We start from the raw sequence: 14,883 nt of genomic DNA on the forward strand, positions 1-14,883 counted from the left end.
CAACGGTTATTAGCCGAGGCAGAAATTTTAAATACTAGGGCCTTAATTTTGATGAACACATTAGATGTGACATGGTCATAGTTTCGGATAAAATGAAAAACATCATCGTTTACAAAACTAGTTTGAGTTTATTGCTTATTGCCATTTCCTATTTGTTCTCATTCCATTCGTTAACTTTCCCCTTTACAATAGTGAATTGTTTCTCGTGTTAGTTTGTTTTATTGTGTTTGTTTTTTTTTCGTTTCATTTAGCTACTTTGAATTTATAATCCTTCCACTGCGTAATGACTCCAACAATCGACTCAAACATATATTAATACCTATATTTAAGTGCTACTTCTAAAAACCATTATACTGTCCCCGTTCCACAATCACAAGTATACACACAGGAGTGGTGTTTAACTTTTAGGTTCTGGCGTTCGCCTGTATTGGGTGTTGAACTGAGATTTCTCGTTTGCCATTTTTGGGAGTTTGTTGAAATAAAAGGTGTTTAAACTTGTTATTCAGTTGCTAGTCACTTACCGTGACCACTCAAGTGAATAAATATTAAAATAATTAATGGGACAGTTAGAAAACTTGGACGAATGATCACCACAAAATCTTACCAAATGCCCAAATTCCCAAGTTTCACTGTGTGTCATCTTACTAAGATCCAAAACAATCGAGCTGTTAACATTAATAAGTGTCAAAATATCAAGTTGTGAAGGTATGTCAAAAGTCTCGCTAAAACATTTTTTGTTTACTATACCCTAACAATGATCATTATCCGATGTGCGTCCGATTGTTTAATTTTCTGTAAACCAATACTCGACTTTGTTACGCGACGAGTTACAATCCGGCCTAAACACACATCACTCGATAATCTGGACTTGGTTGAACGAAGAATTGAGTATCGCTAAATTTCTATGAACTAATTAAGTAATAATAGGTAGTAAATCGATGTTCCGGTGTGCTCTAATCTATTGGGATTCCCGATTCCGTCGACGACTTTGCAATCCATCTGCTGGCCATTTGTGAGGGTTTTGTTTGCTAATTAAAATGAACAATAAATACAATCTAATGGTCGATAATTAAAGGTAACTTAAGGAATTATTGCCACTGGTCAATTTGAACTGCCTTAGAGGTTATTTCGTTCGATCCGATTATTCTTCGTATTTCTTTTTCTAGCTTCAACGCTTTTCAAGCTCTTCGTGAACTGATGCTGGTGTCGGTCGTTGCGTGAGTGTCTAAGATGAAAGCTGTTCCATCTTTTTGACTAGATTTGTGGTGGTTTGTCGTTAGTGGGGGTTCAATTTTATTCTGAATGTTGAACAGTTCTTGTTAGGTGGCGTTAGATTTTTTCACTGTTTTTTTTTTCAAACAAACTCTGGATTTACAGTTACTACGAAGAATTTTGTCTCTCAACATTAGTTAAAAGGTGATGTGTGTTAGTGCTTGCGTGATTTTTTCAATTTGCAAATTTTTCATTCTTTTTTAATAGAAAAAAATGGTCACTACTGTTCTCTATAGAAAAATTTACCTATCTCTATAAAACCTTAATCAGCACCTAAATTCACCGTCTTTTTAACGCTCTCGATCACAACTAATACAAATACGGTTGACAGGCAGATACACAGGCATCTACACCGTTCACAATTATTCACTTTTCCTTCCCGCATTTGATCACATCTAAAACTGTCCGCTGGTATTTACAAGTACACTTTTTAAGTTCGATCTTGTCGCTGATGCTGCTGCTGCTGCTGCCTGGAGTCCTCGTGGTCCTCCAGGGACCACCTCCTAGGGGCTGAGCTGGGCCAGTTCCTAGGAAACGAGGCGCTTGAAGCCGGCCCGATCGTGGCCGAGCTTCAGCTCTTCGTACAGCGACGGGTTTACCTCGGTGGCCATCGGAACGACCGAGTTGTTGTCCTGTTGTCCGAGGCCGGCTGTTGTGGCGGTCCCATTAGCGGCGGCCGTATGCAGCGACTCATGGCGCCAGTCGTTGTTACCGGTAATCGATTGGCCCGAAACGGCCGAGATCTGTTGTAATGGATAAGAATAGAATACTGTGAGATGGGCCTCAAGAGAGCTGATAACTTTAAGAGACCTGACAACTTACGAGACCTCCTTAAAAGACCTGACAAACTTAAGAGACCTGACAACCTTCAGAGACCTGACAACGTTAAGAGACCTGACAAACTCAAAAAACCTGAAAACCTTAAAAGAGCTGACGACCTCAAGAGATCTGACAACTTTAAGAGATCTGACAACCTCAAGAGACCTGACAATTTAAGAGACCTCCTTAAGAGATCTGAAAATCTTCAGAAACCTGACAACCTTAAGAGACCTGACAACGTTAAGAGACCTGACAAACTTAAAAGATCGGACAACCTCGAGAGATCTGACAACTTTAAAGACCTCCTTAAGAGACCTGACAACCTCAAGAGACCTGTTTACTTTAAGAGGCCTGACGACTTAAGGGACCTGACAACCTTAAGGGACCTGACAACCTTAGAAGACCTGACAACCTTAAGAGACCTGCCAACCTTAATAGACCTGATAACCTCAAGAGACCTTACAAATTTAAGAGCCCTGACAACTTAAGGGACCAGACAACCTTAAGAGATTTGACAACGTTAAGAGACTTTACAACCTTAAGAGACCTGAAAACCTTAACAGAGCTGACAACCTGAAGAGACCTGACAACTTTAAGAGACCTGGCAGCATAAAAGACCTGACAACTTAAGAGACCTCCTTAAGAGACCTGACAACCTCAAGAGACCTGACAACCTTAAGAGACCTGACAACCTTAAGAGATCTGACAACCGTCAGAGACCTGCCAACGTTAATAGACCTGACAAACTCAAAAGACCTGAAAACCTTACAAGACCTGACAACCTCAAGAGATCTAACAACTTTAAGAAACCTGACAACCTCAAGAGACCTGGCAACTTTAGAGACTTCCTTAAAAGACCTGACAACTTTGAAAGACCTGACAACCTTTGTAGACCTGACAACCTTCAGAGACCTGCCATCGTTAATAGACCGACAAACTCAAAAGACCTGAAAACCTTAAAAGACCTGACAACCTCAAGAGATCTTACAACTTAAAGAGACCTGACAACCTCAAGAGAACTGACAACTTTAGAGGCCTCCTTAAGATACCTGACAACCTGAAGAGACCTGACAACTTTAAGAGACCTGGCAGCATAAAAGACCTGACAACTTAAGAGACCTCCTTAAGAGACCTGACAACCTCAAGAGACCTGACAACCTCAAGAGACCTGACAACCTTAAGAAACCTGACAACCTTAAGAGACCTGACAACCTTAAGAGATCTGACAACCGTCAGAGACCTGCCAACGTTAATAGACCTGACAAACTCAAAAGACCTGAAAACCTTACAAGACCTGACAACCTCAAGAGATCTAACAACTTTAAGAAACCTGACAACCTCAAGAGACCTGGCAACTTTAGAGACTTCCTTAAAAGACCTGACAACTTGGAAAGACCTGACAACCTTTAGAGGCCTGACAACCTTAAGAGATTTTACAACCTTAAGAGACCTGACAACCTCAGGAGACCTGACAGCATAAAAGACCTGACAACTTAAGAGACCTCCGTAAAAGACCTGACAACCTTAAGAGACCTGACAACATTAGAGACCTCCTTAAGAGACCTGATAACTTTAAGAGACCTCTTTAAAAGACCTGACAACCTTCTGAGACCTGAGAACCTTAAGAGACCTGACAATTTTAAAAGACCTGGAACCCTTAAGAGACCTGACAACGATAAGGGACCTGACAAACTTAAAAGACCTGAAAACCTTAAAAGACCTGACAACCTCAAGAGACCTGACAACTTTAGAGACCTCCTTAAGATACCTGACAACCTTAAGAGACCTGACAGCTTTGAGAGACCTGACAACCTTAAGGAGGGGGTAGGGTCTAACACTTTCAAAAAATCGTTTTTTTTATTTTTCTATTTTCTTATTGTGAAACATTTCAAGAATGTTGTGTCAAATTTTCAAGTCAATTGAAGCAAAACTGTAGAAGTTATAGGCCTTTATCTCCTCCTATCTAATACAGCAAGAAAGCAAGAGCAGAAACTTCAAACGCGTTTTTCTCGAAAGCACATTTTTAAAGTCCGTGGACATCGTCATTTGAAAACTACTTATCCGATTCTCTTCAAATTTGGAACATATTTTCTACATATAAAATACCAGACCCCAACGTTTTTCTTTTTTGATTTTTTTTAACTTTGGGGAGGTTTTAGAGGTGAAAAATGGCGGATTTTTAAGTGAAAAATCGTAGTTTTTACTTCAAACAGCCACAAAAATTTCATAAAAATATTTATAAGTTAAATAAAAACGTTGGGGTCCAGAAAAACATCTATTAAAAATATTTTGCTCTGATTTTTTGACTTCAGATGATTCTGTGCTGAGATACAGTGTCCACCGCAAATCCTGTTTTTTAAAAGGCATCCTCGAAAATGCTCCGTCACCGGCTCATTTTTCAATATTTTTCTACGAAAAAATTACTAGATGTTCTTTTAACAATGCTTTGTATAATGCAAAAAATTTGAATACATTTGTTTGAACGATAACTCTAGGAAAAAATCGTGAAAATGGTGTTTTTTTATACCCGTTAGACCCTACCCACCCCTTAAGAGACTTTACAACCTTAAGAGACCTGACAACCTTAAGAGACCTGACAACCTTAAGAGATCTGACAACTTTAAAAGACCTGAAAACCTTAAGAGACTTGACCACCTTAACAGAGCTGACAACCTCAAGAGACTTGACAACCTTAAGACATCTGACAACATAAAGAGACCTGACGACTTTCAGAGACCTGACAACGTTTAGAGACCTGACAAACTTAGAAGACCTTAAAACCTTAAAAGACCTGACAACCTCAAGAGATCTGACAACTTTAGAGACCTCCTTAAGAGACCTGACAAACTTAAGAGCCCTGACGACTTAAGGAGCCAGACAACCTTAAGAGACTTGACAACTTTGAGAGACCTAACAACTTTGAGAGACCTGACAACCCTAAAAGACCAGGCAACCTTAAGAGAATTGACAACCTTAAGAGACCTGAAAACCTTAAGAGACCTGACAACTTTAAGAGACCTGACAACCTTGAGAGACTTGACAACCTTAATAGACCTTACAACCTGGCAATATTAAGAGATCTTACGACTTGAGAGACCTGACAACCTTCAGAGACCTGACAACTTTGAGAGACCTGACAACCAGGTAATTCGTTGAAAGGATGATGGGCAATCAACTAAAAAACAAGACCTGACAACCTTAAGAGACCTAACAACCTCAATGTGCCTGACAACCTCCTAGCTTGATGAGCTGAAAGTCTAACGATTTCAAAGCCTGGTGAGCTAGAGGCCTGACAACACCGAGAGCCGGCCCTCGCTCGAGGCATTAGAACCTCTAGACCTGACGACCTCTAAGCTTAATGATTTCGAGGCCTGAAGTTTTTAAAACCTCGATTGTCTGACGACCTCACATACAAGACCTGGTAAACTAAAACCCTAATAACACAAACGGCTGACGATTTGACTAATGGACTATCGAATTAATTGCTTGATAATTTAACTTTGTTAACTTAACAAGTAAACCTGACAACTTCAAAGTCTGGTGACCTAACGAATTACATGGGATCCAATTTCTGTTGCTTATAAATTTTCTCTCAGTTAGGTCTGGTTGAAGCCCAGTCAGTTGTCTTGAAGGCCTGTCAATCCAAATGCCGCTGGACATTAACGACATTAACGCATGGATATTTCAAAACTTTAAAAACTCAAAGCCAAAAAAACATCAAGATAAGGCGATGTCAAGGCCAAACCACTTCGAGGCCAGACAAGATAACTAGGCATGCCAGCCCTTAGACCTGACGACCTCCAGGCCAGACGACCTCAAGGCACAATGCCTGATAACCTCAATGCTTATCATATAAATACATCAATTCACACTTACCTGGACATGTTCCACGTTCATCTCCCGCAGGTAGCTGGGATTTTCGAAGGCCACTCCTCCGTTCGCTTGCTTCTGGCCGATGCGCCGTTTCTTCATGACGATCAGCGCAGCAACGGCCAGTACGATTGCCAATATTCCGGCCACGATCCCGCTAATCACACCGGCATTGGAAGATTGCGACGCCGAGGTGATGTGATTATCCCCGAGGGTAAAGCGTAGCGGTTCCGAAAGAACCGAAGCACCGAAATGATTTCCAGCCTTAACGACCAGCTCGTACATCACGTTCTGCTTCAGGCCTTCCAGCTTGATGCTCGTTTCCTTGGCGTCCAGGCGACTGGTTCCCAGGCCGCTTATGACGTTCGAGAGGTTGTCCGAGACCGGTTCCAGATCGTGCCAGAACACCCGATAACCTTCAACAGTGTGCGGGTTCTTTGCTGGGGGATCCCATCTGGATGGATGTTTGTTATTAGAAAAATGTTTATTGCATTTGAACGATAGAGAACTTACTTAATCTCGACTTCCGTTTCTCCCATGATTTGAAGATGTAGGTTCTGAGGAGGTCCTGGTAGACGTTCTCGGTTCTCCTGGAAGCAGCCAACAATGGTTCGGGTGTGCTGCAGGGCGCAGATTCCAGGCGGAGTGATCGGTTCTCCGCGGCACCAGTTGAGGCACCGTCGGGGGATGTCCTTCGATGCACAGCATCCTCGATGATCGGACCCGTCGGCGGCACATTTCATGAGTTTGTCGAAATCTTTGATACATTCGGGCCGGTCGATCACACTTTCAATGTCGATGTAGAACGAACAGGCACTCATGCAGGGAGCCGATACGTTCTGGGCAACGCAACACTCCGGAACGTTCGAGGAAGCTGCCATGTTGCGAACCCGCACCGATACGGCCCGAGTCGATGATCCGAGAGCGTTCTCCGCGTGGCAGAAGTAGTCGCCTGCTTCTTCGGAAGTTAGCTTGGCTATCGTCAGGGTGATGGTGTAGAGAGTTGGATCCTGGAGGAAGGTTTCGCTTTAGTTTAAGGTTTAAATATCGAGGAAGTAGAACTTACATCAACATCGTTCTTCATGGTCATGTCGAAGTTGCCCCCCTGGATGACTGGCACACGGCCGTCGTGATCACGCCAGAACATAGTCTTCGGAATGGGCCGAGCTCGTACGGTACACTTCAGGTCAACTGCTTCGCCGAGCGACGCTACGGTGATACCCGATGCTTGAATTCTTGGCGCGACTGTCGATTAAAAAATTTCGTTAACTTAAGTATGGATACCTGGTTGTTATAAAGTGAAACTTACAGCTGATGTTTACACGCTTGGAAGCCTGCATCGGGATGCCGTAACCATTGTCGGCATAGCAGGAAATGTGTTCCATATCGGTGGTGACATTATGGATAACCGTGATCATGTGCCTTGAGGTGTCCTGACGAACCAGATGACCTCCTACGTACAGGGATATGGTTGGTGCAGGGTTACCAAGGGCTAGACAGAGGATCGTCATCGAACCACCCTCGGAGATAATGTCAGATGGATGGACGGTTGGAGGCTGTTAAAAAATTTAAACAGTGAATACACTGCACTGAGTTTGAAGGTTTTCAGAGAGTACACTCACATCAACGAAAGCTGGCAGGGCAGGATCGGTCCAGGCTACCAAGGTTTCCGATGGCAAGCTGGTTCCCTTAGCTCCCAGTGCGACAACGTAGATGATGTGCTGAGTATTGGGCTGTAGATTGGAGATGCGGACCCACAAAAGTCGAGTATCGATCACGGTGAAGTTGTTAGCAACCTTATGGATGACCCGATAGGTGATGGTTTCGTGGGGGTGCGAGAACTCTGGGGGCTGCCAGGCTACCGTGATCCAGGTCGCGCTGTGAGAAGATACCGACAGGGAGTGTGGTGGTGATGGAGCTCCGAATACGGTGCTGGCAGCATCGGTCCGGGAGGTGTTGATCAGCAGCATTGACGAAGGTAGAGACGTTCCATGGAGACCTCGCGCAATAACTGTAATGCGGTACAGAGCTTTCGGTTCAAGGTTGACCAACTCCACATCGGTTTCGGTAGTGTTGAGTTCCTGTTGAATTGAAAAGTGTGATGAGTTTCTTAGGGGGAAAAAACTACAAGGTAAACACTTACGTTGTCTAGTTTGATGACGGTTTCATACATGGTCATGTTATCGACCTTTCCGTATTGGACTAAGTAATCGGAAGCCTGGATATCCGTATTGTTTTGATCTCCCTCCGATGGAACCCAAGCTAGAGAAATGCTTGTGTTTGTGACCGAAGTGACATGCAGATCTTCAACCGGAGCTGGGATGTGTCCAATTCCTTCTTCGAAGCACTGAATGATGTTTCCGGCATAAGGAAGACAGTCGGCTGGGGATTGTGTGATCACTCCTCGACACAGTGATTGACACTTAGGAGGCACTGCTCGTCGAGCACAGCACGGAGTATGATCACGACCTCCAGCACTACAGCGAATAATCGTGCCAATCTGACCTCGACAACTGTTTCCAAGCTTCTGCAGATCGGACATTTTGACGTCGTAGCTACACAAAGGAGAACATTGGGGAAGCAGTCCAGACGCATGACAACAGGAGGAAATGTTGTAGGCGGCTGTTACTGGTTCCGGCTGAATCTGTAAAATTGGGATAAATCGTTAAAACAAGAGACATTTTCATTCTTGAGCCTAACTCACTTCACGTTTCGTTTGGAAGACAAGCCGCGGAGATGGTCCACCTTTGCCATGAGCATTAACCGCAACCACAAACGCTTCGTAGTATCGGAAGGCCTCCAGATCTTCCACGATCACCGGTGTTTGACTTTTCTCCAGAACGGTGTACTCCTCTCCGCTTCCCAATCGACGATAGTGAAGGTGATACGAAGTAACCGTGTCGGGCAGAACCTTCGGTGGCTTCCACTCCAGAACGACAAAGTGCGCAGCGATAAGTGGAGCCTTCAACTTCGAGGGAGGTCCAGCCAGAACTCCATAGCCCTGTAGCAAACAGCTGCTATAGTCGGACATGTACTGCAGACACTTGAAGTAGTTGAAGTTGATAGCTCGAACGGTTCCCGAACAAAATGGAAGGCATCCATCGGGAATTCCTCGGGATTTGCAGCACGGAGTGTGATCCATCTTGTTGGCCAAACACGAGAAGGTAATGTTGGCCCACGGGGCACAAACCATGAGATCCGGAACTTCGGTGAAATCGGCCTTAACAGGATCACACATTTTGTCCAAACAAGTTTTGTGGGTGACTCCGTTCTTCATACAGCATCCCCGAACATCTGTCAAATAAATCGCGTTGAAAACATAGTTTAAAATTTACTCAATTTTTTGTGCTCATTACTTTGATTAACTTCAATATCTTTAAAATGCAATGACGTTTTCCAGAAACAATTCATTCATACTCAATTTTCCACATTCCCATCCGGTACCAAAACAGGGAGAAAATAGAATTTTATGGCCCTCATTCAGACGCTGAGCTACTTGCAGTAAACATTTCTTCCTCAAGAGATTTCGCTTCCAGGTAGAAGCGGGAATGTGAAGTGAAATTTAAATGCTCAACATCGCAGAAAACGTGGCGACGACGGCAACCAACCCCCAGTCATCCTTCAGGTGCACAGATACCGAGCATGGAAGTAGATTTTTCCACCGGGATAGAACCATCTTAAGTTCGGTAGATAGGTACACAGCAGAAGACGCAACAACAACCTGGTCCGTTGCCGGTTTTCCCACCATATTCCCACCACTTCCGCTTCTCGGTCCCTTGAGGGGAAGCAAGAAGCTAGCAGCTGCTGTCTCCAGCTGATGGTCTCTGAAGAGATTATGTTTTGTTTCGAGCGATGAGTGTTCGCCACTGAGTGGCTAGAAGATGGCTAATAACCTTCTAGGGACCTGACAAAAATGGAACAAAGTAGAATAGAGCTTGAACATAAAAAATACTTAGTCAAATCTTCGAATACAAAAATCACAGAATATATGTATGGCCCATGCAACCAAACGTATGGATAACATTCCTCTATCAGGTTTTATCAGCTTAATCGTGTATTCTTTTGTGAATATTTTCAACTTAATTTTAAAGTAGTCAAACAAACTTTGAAGTTACTAAAAGTTCGCATAAATTGCCAAACAATTTCCAACCAGCTTCAAAAAACACTTCTCTGAGCAGTAAACACAAATAAAATACCTTTTGACCTGTCAAGAGTGGAAGTTTGTGCATTGCTCTGCGCGATTGAATTCTTTTTTTTTTGAGATATTTTAACTTATACGGAAAATAATCTTTGTTATCTTTTTAAGTTGATATTTTTCGGTGATTGTTGAGCCAAATAATAACAATTTCTTTACGTTTCGGCCTACTGGACAATTTCAGCCATCTTCAGAAAAACTGTATTCAGGTAAAAAATATACAAAATTTTAAATTAACACACTTAATTTTCACAATTTGTCTTAAAATTACTTCACTTTTCTGCACTTACAAATTGTATCGCCGCGTGCTTCCGTTACGGCTGTCTGATTTAATTTGAATCCAAAACTTTAACCGCTTCTAACAGCTGGTGTCCAGCATTCTCGGCGTCGGTGTCGGCGTCGTCGTGATGTCAGCTGGAATCCTCGTGTTTGAGGTCGTCGTGTTTGAATTAGTCGCTTTCGTTTTGAATTGAGGCGTCTCTCTAAGTTTTTTTTATAATTGAGCTATATATTTTCGAAATTTCAATGGAATCTTGTTTGATGGTTACTGCATTTCCTTTCTTAAGTTTTATGTGTAATGTTTCAGCTGTTTTCCTTTTCCCTTCTTCATTTACTCTTTCTAAAATATATGCTCTCTCGAAGTTAAATTTGTGATTTTGTTCTAGGGCATGTTGTTGTTTCCTTCTTTTTCCACGGTTTGATTGCTGAGTGAATTATAAATGGCATCTACCCTCTTTTTTAAAACATTTTTAACGAATTCATCCGGGTAGTTATTTTGGTGCAGTATTCTTTTCACTTTATGGATACTCATTTCACGTTTTTCCACGTCGCTGAGTTTTAAAGCTCGATCAATCAGCGCAATTGCTGTGTTCTTTTTATGAACATATGGACTTTCTGAAAAATAGTCTAAGTATTTCCCATTTTCCTGTTTTGTGTACCAGTTTTTCTCAACTTTTCCCTGACACCTGGAAAGTTTAAGATCTAAGAAACGTAATGAGTTTTCAGTTTCTTTCTCTAAAGTGAATTTTATGCTAGGGCATTGGTTGTTGAATTCGGCCAGTACGTAGTCTATTTCACTTTCATTGCCTATAATCAAACAGTCATCAACATACCGTTTGTACATCACGAGGGTGATGCCTTTATCTCGTAGGTTCTGGATAGCTTTTTCTTCGAGTTGTTCCATTAAGAGAGACGCTACTACAGGGGATAAAGGGGAGCCCATCGGTGTGCCAAAAGTCTGCTCAAAGATTCTACCGCCGTACTGAAAAAACGACGCCCCGAGGATTGTGGTTAGGGCACGTTTGAATTCAGCCCAAGGTATCGGCGTGTTTGCGCTGATTTCCCGCCACTTTTGCTCTATTATTTCGAACACATTCTGTACTGGTACGTTCCTGTAAAGCAGTGGTTTTCAAACTTTTTTCACTCACCGCCTCCTTTTGCAAAACTTTCGAGCTCAACGCCCCCCCTGTGAAAATTGTAAGAAAATCTTCATAAAAATAATACATTGGCCCTCAGAGCCAAAGGAGTAAGGGGTATTATAAGTGTAGAAATGGTCTATTTTAATTTAATAATGTCAAACGATTATTTATATTTCAAACTATATTTCGTGATTTTTAGATTTTCAAAATGCTATCTGAATACATACTATTTCGTTCGAAAGGAAAATGCAAATGTTCGAAATGGAAAATGGCCAAACATAACAACTTAAAACCGTGTTTTCTCACATTAAGCTTTGATGCACTTATACTACACTATACTATATTTCGTGATTTTCAGATTTTCAAAATGCTATCTGAATACATACTATTTCGTTCGAAAGGAAAATGCAAATGTTCGAAATGGAAAATGGCCAAACATAACAACTTAAAACCGTGTTTTCTCACATTAAGCTTTGATGCACTTATACTACAATTGCCAGAATTTTTTTCGGACGTTTTCCAACAGGACAAATCCAAGCAATTGATTTCAAAATGTTTAACCCAAAATCTGGGCAACATCCGGGCAAATCTGGTCAAAATCAAGGAATAATTTAGTAAAAACAAGAATACACTTGCAATATTTTTTTTTCTCATCAAACCACATCGGAAAATTTTAAATCATATTTCAGGCTCCAAAACACAAGTCATAATTATTTGGATACACCTTGCCATAAAAAACTTCTTATTGGATGTTAAAAATGAAAAATCTTAATAATTCTATTTGAGGTTTTTCAAGACTTGACGAACAAAATGAATAGTTCCGGACCAAATCCGGGCAACCGGTCCAGACCGGACTTTTCTCAATTATTTTGTTAAATATCCGGGCAATCTGGCAACCTTAACTAATGCCCTTTTGACTCCAAGGGCCTATTATTGATTTAATCCTCCAGTAAACACTTAATTCTATGTATAGTTTTGTGAGTTATTCAAACTTTTTAATATCAAATCACATATCTTAAATTTTGGTAATCCAAAATTCTTTGTTCACCATCGATTTGGATTATTGAATACTAATTAATTATTGTCGAGCCGCTGAAATAACGTAAAAATAGTATTATTTCTTGATTTCTGAATTTGAGTTCTGTTCAAAGTTATGCAGCATTCACTGGCCTTAAAGTTTAATAAGATTCTAATAACCTTATTCCGAAAATATAAGGGATTACCGAATAGATTGAAAGTTTATCGATGGCGCATGTGATATTTGTATTTATTATTGTAAAGATGAACAAATTAGCTGTTCGCTCACCTTAAAAAATCTTTCATATTTTCTTTCCAAAAAAATCTTTCACAAAATCATAGATGACACCTTTTTACGCAGATTTCTTTGAAGGTTTTTTCTTTTAAGCAAATTTTTTGAGACAATACTTCTTAAAATTATCATGCTTCGCCATCCAAAATAAATCTTTTTGTATATAACTCAAAATACTCTTACAAAACGAGATCAACAAGTAGAGCGTATACAAAACCTTCGATAATTTAAAAAGTATCTCTTAGATCAATTTTGAAGAAAAAAAATTGAGATACTGAATCAAAAATTTTCTTGCAGCTTTGTTATATTATAGATATTTTAGTCCTCAACCTGATGTTTAGATCTGTGACTTAATTTTATTGTTTTGTATCGGACTTACTCCTAGATATTTCAAAGCTACGTTGTTTCGTGATTTGTGAAAATGGGAGATACTATCTCACCGCCCCCCTGAGCCGCCCCAACGCCCCCCAAATTCCAAAATTGAGCTCACCGCCCACTTGGAAGCTCTCAACGCCCCCAAGGGGGCGGTAGGGACCACTTTGAAAACCACTGCTGTAAAGCGACACGACGTCCAGTGAGTAGATAATACAACCTTCGGGTACCTGAACATTCGTGATTTCCGACGAAAATTCGAAGCTACTGCGTACATGACGTTCGTTTTTGCCAACGACGTTTTGTAGCACGTTGGCTAGAAATTGAGCCATTCGGTACGTAGCTGACCCTACTGTTGACACTACTGGTCGGAGCGGACGATCTTCCTTATGAATTTTAGGAAGACCGTAAATTCTCGGCGGAGGGCAGTTGAACAATTTTAATTTGTTTGTGGTGTAAGTGGTAATGTATTTATTCTCGTGCCACGAATCCAACATAGTGTTGATACGTTTGAGAACAGAACAGAACAAGATTCTCAAACGTATCAACACTATGTTGGATTCGTGGCACGAGAATAAATACATTACCACTTACACCAAAAACAAATTAAAATTGTTCAACTGCCCTCCGCCGAGAATTTACGGTCTTCCTAAAATTCATAAGGAAGATCGTCCGCTCCGACCAGTAGTGTCAACAGTAGGGTCAGCTACGTACCGTATGGCAGGGCCGTAGGAAGAACCGGCTCATGGGGGGGGGTTTTGATGACAATTTTTTTACTATAGCATTTTTACTGCATAGACATGTGAAAAATGTACATATTGTATGTCAGTACATATTATTCAAGTTAAAATTATTTTGCATAAAAAGTTATTTATTTTTGATAATAAGTCCTAGGAGATGCCATTTTTTACATGACGCTTTAAAAAATATAGGGACTTGTGATATGGTTCAGTTTGTAAATCAGTTGCCTTCTGAGCTGATGTCCGTGAGTTTGAGCTCAAGAGTAAACATCGAACACAGTTGATTCAGATAAGTTTTTCAATCACTGGTGTGCCAACTGCATCGTTGAGAAAAGTCGCGAGTGGCACAATGATGTAGATACATGTTTCTTGTTTTGGAAAGTTGCAGCAGTCCTAACCGAAAAAAAGGATTTCGAACGCTTCACTTTTTTACGAACTTACATTTGGAAGCTAATTCTTTTGCAGAACCATTTTAAACATGGGTGAAAATGTATCAAATATTTAGCAATAAAAGTAAAAAAATAGGTTTACTGTTCAAAAAAGGTTTATTTTCTACTCTTGCAAACTCGATTAAAATTGAAGATTTTAATAAGAACCTATGATTTTGAACAATCTGCAACGTATGGAAATAATGTTAAACATAATTCGCAGGAAGATAAAAAACAAGTTTGAAAATCATCATTTTTTATATTTTTATTTCATAATTTTAATCCTGTTGCTCTTACCGGGTTCGCCGACTGGTTCTAGATCGGTCCTAAATCCGTTCCGATGATCACCGTATGGTACCACAAAACTCCTCGCAAACTATCCGCATGCAATTATGATCACGGCCAATATTGGTTCATGCACTTCTGTCTTCCAGCGACTAAATTTCCCTTTTTATGATTT

At 40.9% G+C, this 14,883-nt stretch overlaps 1 protein-coding gene across 3 annotated transcripts in view; it reads right to left on the reverse strand.

Annotated features, from left to right (window-relative positions):
* Window positions 1-226: 226 nt before the first annotated feature.
* Window positions 227-14,883, reverse strand: part of LOC129744484 (Ig-like and fibronectin type-III domain-containing protein 1) — a 707,683-nt gene continuing 693,026 nt past the window's right edge. For all 3 annotated transcript variants that reach the window (XM_055737013.1, XM_055737011.1, XM_055737012.1), the window contains exons 9-16: window positions 8,666-9,255; window positions 8,105-8,605; window positions 7,584-8,042; window positions 7,271-7,517; window positions 7,028-7,206; window positions 6,475-6,971; window positions 5,968-6,415; window positions 227-2,015 (exon numbers count right to left, since the gene is read on the reverse strand). In XM_055737013.1, the coding sequence (XP_055592988.1) occupies window positions 1,800-2,015; window positions 5,968-6,415; window positions 6,475-6,971; window positions 7,028-7,206; window positions 7,271-7,517; window positions 7,584-8,042; window positions 8,105-8,605; window positions 8,666-9,255 (3,137 nt within the window). In that variant the 3' untranslated portion in view covers window positions 227-1,799. The remainder of the gene's footprint in view (window positions 2,016-5,967; window positions 6,416-6,474; window positions 6,972-7,027; window positions 7,207-7,270; window positions 7,518-7,583; window positions 8,043-8,104; window positions 8,606-8,665; window positions 9,256-14,883) is intronic.

Source organism: Uranotaenia lowii, chromosome 2, assembly GCF_029784155.1.
Source record: "Uranotaenia lowii strain MFRU-FL chromosome 2, ASM2978415v1, whole genome shotgun sequence".
Classification (NCBI taxonomy): domain Eukaryota; kingdom Metazoa; phylum Arthropoda; class Insecta; order Diptera; family Culicidae; genus Uranotaenia; species Uranotaenia lowii.